The sequence below is a fragment of the Cryptomeria japonica genome, chromosome 7 (assembly GCF_030272615.1).
Source record: "Cryptomeria japonica chromosome 7, Sugi_1.0, whole genome shotgun sequence".
Lineage (NCBI taxonomy): Eukaryota > Viridiplantae > Streptophyta > Pinopsida > Cupressales > Cupressaceae > Cryptomeria > Cryptomeria japonica.
In genome coordinates this window covers 285,986,538-285,995,299 of record NC_081411.1, presented here as the reverse complement: position 1 = coordinate 285,995,299, position 8,762 = coordinate 285,986,538, and the positions used below count along the sequence as shown (strand labels likewise).

General features: G+C 35.0%; 1 protein-coding gene across 1 annotated transcript; it reads right to left on the bottom strand.

Moving 5' to 3' along the window:
- Nucleotides 1-4,227: 4,227 nt before the first annotated feature.
- LOC131067287 (alpha-galactosidase) lies at nt 4,228-8,508 on the bottom strand. The gene is made up of 15 exons (XM_058002240.2): nt 8,306-8,508; nt 7,846-7,904; nt 7,487-7,543; nt 7,336-7,370; nt 6,967-7,070; nt 6,768-6,843; nt 6,505-6,563; nt 6,339-6,404; nt 6,146-6,229; nt 5,996-6,060; nt 5,814-5,896; nt 5,177-5,267; nt 5,032-5,081; nt 4,759-4,899; nt 4,228-4,639 (listed from the first exon to the last, which is right to left on the bottom strand). Exons 1-15 carry the CDS (start codon nt 8,410-8,412, stop codon nt 4,544-4,546), a joined length of 1,173 nt encoding a protein of 390 aa, XP_057858223.2. The 5' UTR covers nt 8,413-8,508; the 3' UTR covers nt 4,228-4,543.
- Between the last annotated feature and the right edge of the window lie 254 nt (nt 8,509-8,762).

Genomic DNA, 8,762 nt, shown 5'->3' with positions numbered 1-8,762 from the left:
TCGAACAAGGAACACAATGGACCATGGGATGAACCCCTTTAAAAATGGAATATTTAAAAGTGAATTTTAAAGCCAACATTGAAACAAAAATTTATACCCAGCAACAATATTCTTTTTACAAATGTGAAGATGTAAACAGTATGACAATGAACACAATACGGATGTGCAATTTGAACTACTTTAATAGTGAACCCTAGAACAATGAAGTGAATCCCATAATGAATGAAGTGAATCCCATAATGAATGCAGTGAATCCAATAATCAAGTCAACTTGGAAACCATCAAACACATTGGATGATAAAAGTGAAAATGTGAACCGTATACATTAACAGTTGAACATTGAAATTGAAACCGAAGGAGGTGTTTGAGAGTGGTCACGTTGTTTTAAATCCTTGGACAAGGAACACAATTTACCATGGGATGAACCCCTTCAAAAAATGGAAGATTTAAAAGTGAATTTTAAAGCCAACGTTGAAACCCGCAAACCCAATAAACAATAAAACTAAAAATGTGAACCCTTTTACATTAACAATGAAACACTGAAAAGCCCTCAAACCCTTTTGATAGGAAATGCGAAATTGCACAATGAACATTTAAACCGACAAACCCATTTACATTAGCAGTGAACCATTCAAATTGTAACCTCCTTTGACAGTAAATGTGAAATTGAAACACTACATCGAGAAGCAAAATCAATAAATAAAATGAACATTTAAACCCAGAAACCCATTATACATTACCAGTGAACCATTCAAATTGATACCCCCTTATGACAGTAAATGTAAAATTAATAGCCTAAATCTAGTGAATCCGTTAATGAAATGAACATTTAAACCCAAAAACCCATTACACATTAACAGTGAACCATTCAAATTGAAACCCTTGAACCCTTCAAATATGAATGGTGAAATTAAACCCTTGTACCGTTAAACCCTTAAACATTAATGGTGAAATTCAAAACCATTAAACCACAATGATGTTGCAAGTTGATGCCAAAACTTCCAATATTTTCATTGTTCCACGAAATGAGCCAAAATTTTACTCAAAAGTCACCATTAAATTGATAGTAAAGTTAGAACAGAGGAGTACGATTCCCTTATCTATGTATTTGTGTTTATGAACACAAAATGTTGTGTTCAAAAAACACAAAAAAACATGCACAACCATCGCGGGAGAAACAAAAGATTTATGAGGAATGCCAAACAGTCAGAACAAATGCCGACATAAAAACAATACCAAAGATCAAGTAAAAGGACAAATGCCGAGATAAAAAACAATACAAAATGTTTCAATGTTGTGAGCCTTAGTCAGGGAATTTCCTCACCTGGGTCGAAGGAAAAGAGCCCATTTGGCATCTACAAGTAGCTTTGTCGTCATCCACCTCTTTCGGCTCTATACTTGCAAAACAATAATGGAGCCGAACAATAAAAAAGGAACCCATCAAAAACTAGAAAAAAACCATACAAACACCTGCGAAATAGGGTATTCCATGACACATAACCTAGTTTTTGGTGCGCACGTTCGGGTCTATGTCCTGCTTGAAGGCATTCTATGGCAAGCTGGTTCTGGTAGTAGAGAAAACGATGAACAAAGCTTGAGCGGGAAGAAAATGAGCAGGAGTATAGTCGATGTGATTGGGGTCAACTGTATTGAAGGCTAAAGACTTCGAAAGGCGAGCGAGTAGAGATCATGTAATGCGAAGTGACACGTAGTTAATGCAAACACTTCCATTTTTTTAATGTGGCAGCGGGAGAAATGGGTGGAGTTCCACATCGGTAACGTGAGCAAGTGATTTGTTGCCACGTGCCCAACCCATTTGCTGCAGACGAAAACCGTGGCAAGTTTCGGGGTGGGCCCGCTCCCGTTTCGGTCGAGGGTCCAAAGTGGCACGTTTTTGGCAAATTGGATGATGCGTCATTATTGACCTCGCAAAAATCCTCGTTGGCATACCAACTTTTGATTTTGGGTAGCCAACTTAGCGATCTACGTGGGCATTATAAAAAGTTGGTCTTTGGGTCCTATTCTAGATTAGTGATATTTATAAATACCTTAAGAGGGCTACTATATCACTAGGGGACAAGTTCTCCTATGTCGACCCTTGGAAAAACATCAAGTAAGTTATAATTGTGTTGATAACTGAAAACAACAATCTCCAAACAAGTAGATGTGCTAGGATGATAATGTAAATCTAAATTTTAGTTCACCCAATTGAAGTGTTCTTCCTTACAATGATGATTACTGAATGTCCAAAATAACGACAACCAAATATCTTTAAATACAAGTGACATAGTGATAAATCATGCAATCATGTGCTTGGTTGGCTCTAGGGAGAAAGGAATACATAAAAGTCAACTAAAATTTGAATTTGAATTTTAAAATTGTAGTTAGATTTATAGGTGTGGGATCAATTTTGCACATGCGATTGATCCACCAAATAATGAGAGCAACAATAAACAACTATATTTTAGTCATCGAAACAAAAAGGTGGTAGAATCAAAGAGAATATAGGACATATCCACCAAATTATGAGAGCAACATCAAACAACCATATTTTAGCTATCGAATTGAATTATGAACACGTATAAACTAATGATTAGTAATATAGAAGAAAGAACAAACTTTTGTACATCTTTATCAATATACAATTATTTTAAACCATTCCCTCAAAATAAATACAAAACTAAATAAAATTAATATCCATATACAAATTTCACTATTACAGCATAATAAATACCAGCCACGATTTACTTGTGTGCATTAAAAATGTTGGAGAACAGAAATTATGGACGATGCATACAACTTTAGCTTCAAACATGCTTGATATAAATGCATACAACTCACACACTTCAGAAGTTGGTCAGAATTAGTTAAACGCGTGCAACTCGCACTTAATAAGTAGGTCAGAATTAGTTAAACGCGTGCAACTCACAGTTAATAAGCAGGTCAGAATTAGTTATAAATCTACCTACACCTTCCTCTGTTCGGTTATTTGAGCTCCTTCACTAAACGCCCAATGCAAACTAATGGCATGCTTGTACGTACCATCTATTCAATACGATTTCATTGAATAATATAAATTGAAACGTGAACTGCAAGCACTGTGCACAGACACCGAAAGTCGGAATAAAGTTCCAAGGCATTGACTATGACTTATAACCTGTCAAGCAGTGAGAACGAAAGTTTTCTTTAATGATTCTCAATCACTCTTCTGTGCCCACTTCTCATTTAACACTACCTAACGATGTGACTTGGGATTTTCTTTTCTCAATTAATTCAGAATTGTGTGTCATTTTATAAAACAACTTAAAGTGAAATGATAGTCTGATTGAACTTTATGAGGAGGCAAGAATTCATTTTCTTATTCGAGATTCATAATTGAAGAGTCAACATGTAAGAGAATCTGAAATACAGATTAGGTAGTTTGTTATCTCTTAGATCTCTTAAACTACTGATCTCATGAGCATCATTAAAAAAAAATTATTGTTTTTTTTCTTTTACTATGCCCCTGGTGTTATTGAAAACTCACCCACCATCATTGCAAAAAAATGTTTATTTATCTGTTTTTAAGATTTTAATATTTGACTGTTTAAACTTGGGTCAAAATCTTATAACATTCCTTACGAATCCGATTCAGTAAGTATGATAATTATTATAACCTTGATTGTTAAGATAATTAATATCTTATGTTTGCGAGTGAACACATTGCATCAATACAAATAGTCTGAACTTGCAGGGGGACAAAACCTACGAGCATACTGGCCCAACGAGAGTTTCGACCACAAAGTCAATGGCTTAAATGCCAACAGTTTTAATGAGAAGGTTCAAACTAGGGAACATTGAAGATCAACAAGGACAAAATGCTTGCAATCACAATGATTCAACATAAGTTTGAACCTTGTTGATGTGTTGCAACAAACGTTTTTTTTGTTGTTGTCGTGCTAGGGGTATCCTCATGTCTCATCCTTTATTGTCAAGTTGGGTTCAATAGGGCAAGATGAGGGGAGACTAGTCCATTGGGGATGTGTGCATCTGCCTACAAGCCATGCGCATCAGGTTATAGAGCAGTCAGCGAGAATTGACCTTGGGACCTATAGGAAGAACCCAAAGCCCTTAGCCAACTATGCCACCCATGTAGACTAAAACCAATGTCACTTTTAACCAATACATTATGCCATGAAAGATGTTTCAACAACATTTTTGAGCATAATGTTTTCAATAATTCATTGATTCAATAAAATGATGAAAAACTTTATTACACTTATTTAAGTCTCTCATCTAATGATACATTTTCTCCTTATGTGATATGCTTGGACTTTCTTACACTGCAAGTCCATCGCCAACTTGGTACACTGGCATGCCATTATTTATTTTGGGTTGGAATAATTACCATGTAAATACAGTTGACATGAATGAGAACCTTCTCGCTCTGTAGGCTGGTTTGTATTCAAATAATATGGTTATGGCTTGACCACAACATTAATATTTTTAAACTTGGACCTAAGATTATATAGAATAATATTTCTCAGGATTTTGGATGTTGAGTTTAACCATAGAGTGGTGTTAAGATATACATCTTGCAGGCATGCGGCTCAACATTTGATGTGAGACTGCCTTGTAACCTTGTTGGAAGGTTTCTGTGCTGCAATATCAAAATTGACACAAATATAATCAGACTTAACACATTGCTTTTAAAATAAATTAAGTTAATTTGCTTATACTATAGTTTTTGCTTTTTATTTAGTGGAAGAGAGAACTTACAGCCCACAAGTCTCTGGCTTGAACAACAACATTAGAGGAAAGATCAATATTTTGCCATTGAGCAGTGATAGAAGCTGTTGAACTACTTCTGTTCCACAAGATTACAGCCACTCTTTTGTTGGTCAGTGGCCCAGCCCACACCTAAAATTTGTCAAACGTTCAAGGATTAAAAAAAACCTAGCCTTTTCTGAAAATGGATTATAGGTTCTAAAAATAGGATTATATTAGGTGGGCAGAGTAATTGTATACAGTTAAACCAGAAATATTCCATACCTCAAGATTTCCTTGCTGGCTGACTTTCGTCCCCTGAACACCTAATAAATCTAGAAGCAGCCCAAAAGGTTTGGTAATTAAGATATAAGTCAACTTGAAACTTATACAGTCAAGTAACTGAAATTGATTAGATGAAATTCAAAACCTTGATTGACATTAATGACTTCTTTGTTGCCCACTATCTGTGTAATTTCCTGGCTGGCTGTCCTAACATCACAACCGATCAACAAGGGTGCCTGCAAGAGAGAGAAAACCATTTATTAAGTGGTAGTTGGTTCGTGAGTAAGAATGCTTGATTCACAAAGAATTTATTAGAAAATATTTTTTTCCAATGCATACATCTAACATCTAACATCATAAGTGCAAACATCTAACATCATATGTGATGATCCCAAATAAGTAAGAAAAAGAAAATATAACAATATATTTTCTGAACATGGGTTCTATTTTTTAACTTCATAAACCTAATACTTTCAGTATATGAAACCGTATTTATGGAACCTTAAAATTAGCTTTACACATGTGTAACTTGCTAAATTAAGCATGAGCTTCTTATGAATGGACATCAATTTCAACCTATGATTTATAAATCTAGTATTTTGACTTTATGAAATTGTACCTATAGAACCTCAAACATAGCTTTGCAACAGCTCACTAAATTAAACATGAACTTCTAATGAATTGCCTCTCCTAAACTTGCTAAGGTCGTGAATGGAACACTAGGACTTCTTAATCCATGAACCTTGATATAAAGACCAGCAGAAGCTTCCTATGTTAGTTACCTTCATTAAAGCCCATATACTGAAATGTGACCTATATTCCTCGATTGTCATCCCACCGTTTCCAACCTCCAACATGTCTGGGTCTGGATTGGACAATACAAGGTCAAGAATAGTTAGAAATACAGTTCTAAATTTATAATAGAAAATAACACAAGAATTTTTTAATGAAGCAGGAAACTAACCATTCCATCCACCAGGACCTGCATAAGCAGCCCACTGATTGTTCTGGTCAGCTCTAGATGTAATACTGCACCAATACAGAAACATATAAGTTCTCATTTCAATCCTTGCTGAAAAGAATGGAATTTGTCTGAATATACCCAGTATATTACCTGTCCCAGTTGTCCTGTATGTCTCCTGTAGTTCTCCAGCTGTTTGCAATATTAGGTGCCCATGTAGCAGGATTTTGTTCACCCCTGCTCATCAAAATAGAAGCTATGAATTTTCAGTGATATCAACCAAAGCTAGCGAGTTCCCTCGACTGTTCAATAAATTTAGAGACCATTGTTCACAATGTCTTCCTACCATTCACACATTGAATAGAATATAGGACGGCCTGATTTCATGAGTGCTTCACTCATTGTTGGGTACCTGCACATTTTGTACAAATTTAGCACATTCTGCCAATAAGAAGTCTAAATTTAGATCTAGAGAAAACATACTGACCAGACATATCAAAAGTATTATGTACCTCTTCCGAGCTTCAATGCCACCATTGAAGCAGTTATCATATTTCAAGTAGTCAATTCCCTGCCCGTTCAGCAAACAAATATTAGCTTTTTAGCTACAATGGTGATAGGAGTAAAAACCAAGCCTGATTTCTCATGTTTAATAACAGTTTCATATTGATCTGATCTAAGAACTTTGCATTTTGCTTTAAGGACATTGTAGATTCATCCAAAGTACAGTATAATCTGGTTACTAGATCAGAGAATTGCACAGGTAACGTTATACCCATGAAGCAAATGTGTTGGCATCTTGTTGCTCATGTCCAAGGGAACCTGGCATTGTTTTGCTGCATGTATAAGATCTGGTTGAAAAAGCCAAACACAAAACTCAATAATATGAAACAGAGCATTGACATATTTTTATAGTGTCTGTCTAAGGCCAGAACAATTTTGACTGATCCTAGAATAGCATGCTCAGTGCTCACCCAGCATCAGAATATATTCCAAGTTTGAGACCCTTAGAGTGAACATAATCTGCCAAAGCCTTGATCCCTGAAGGAAATTTTGAAGCTTTAGCAACCAGATTGCCCTGCCAATGTATAAGAAGGTTCTGAGTTCCTCTGGGATCTTAGTTTCCTTATAATAAGTTGAATGTTACATGAAAAGTAATCAGAAACTGATCAAACTAATACAATATATGGAATAGATATCAGGGAGCAAAAGTATGAAGAAAGAGTTGAATAAAATCTATCACCAATGACTTTAAGTACTTCGCTATTAATAATAATAAGTGAAACATACACAATGATGTTCTCCTCCTATTATTTGTTGATTTATCTATAGCAATACAATACCTGAGCATCTCTGTTTTGCTCAGCCCAACAATCATCTGGTAGTTAATAGACAAAACCATTTTATTTATTAGTATAAGGTACTGGATTAGGAGTGACCGCATACAGTTCATGCTTAGAGATATAGTGACAGAACGAATGGAATATATATTACCTATATTTACATATTCATATCCAACCCTGGATAACCCTGTGGAGAGTAGAGCATCAGCTGTATCAAGCACATCAAAAGACGGTCAATATTAAGGTATTTTCCAAAGTTTTACTAACAAATAAAAAATCATAAACATACATCAAACAGCCAAATTAACCAACATATTTTCTGTTTTATATTAGTCTTAACTTTTAAAGTACATCATAACTAGTAAAAGAGGACCCTGCGTATTCTTCATGGATGATCAACATGAATGCAAGATTTGTCATGAAACTTATATTAAGCTCTGCCCATCAACTAGGAAAAACCTAATCTAGTCAGTAGTAGCTGATTGATGACAAGAAAAATTTGCATGTTACCTGTTCCACGAACAATATTTTCATCAACCGAACATCCAAAATGATTCCAACTGTTCCATCTGAATGCAGGAAACAATGACATACATAGTGGATTAGTGTGGGTATTATGGTTAACTAATCATATTAGTCTTATTTTGGCTGAAACTAAAATAATAGTTTCCTATGTATGTTACTTAAATAGAATGAATCAGATCAAAAGATTTTGAGATATCTTATCACTCTCATCTTGAAACTCCTGAACTACTATAAAACTTTGGAGTAGTCTATCTATCCATTCAATCGGGAAAATTTTGCAGGGTACATATAAGATTAACCAAAAACAATTTCCATCGCCTAAGCAATGAAGTTCAGCCCATTGAATGCTTGAAAACCACAGGGCGAATTTCAAGCAATCATCTAATGTAACTATTTGTTTTTATGTCCTAAGTTTGATATTGTCAATAGAAAAGTGTCAACCTACCCCATTGGAGGCCTCCTCCCAGCCCCATTGGAGGCTGCATTGGTCTGACTCTGATCCCAGAAGACAAAAGCCAAAAGACTTATAAGCAAAAAATGCATAATTTTCATTTTTTCCCAATATGCGAAGTAGATAGAACAAATCAGGAAGTAGTAATGCCTTCAAAAGCCTCACTGGGCTTCCTATTTATAAAGTGTCTTAGACTCCTACCACGAACCACAAATCCCAGTTTTGTGGGTTACCTTAATTAGATAAGCATTCCAAATAATATACATGTCTTGTTGCTAGATAATCACAATAATATTGTTGGCACTTTTAAATAAAAATACTGGATAAAAACCGGATTGGAAGTAAGTTTGTAAATGTTTAACTTCAGAAGTTTGGTATTTATTCTCTCGTTCATTAAATATTCGTTTTATATATCACTAGTAAAAATGATTAGGTTCAGTTACGAATCAGA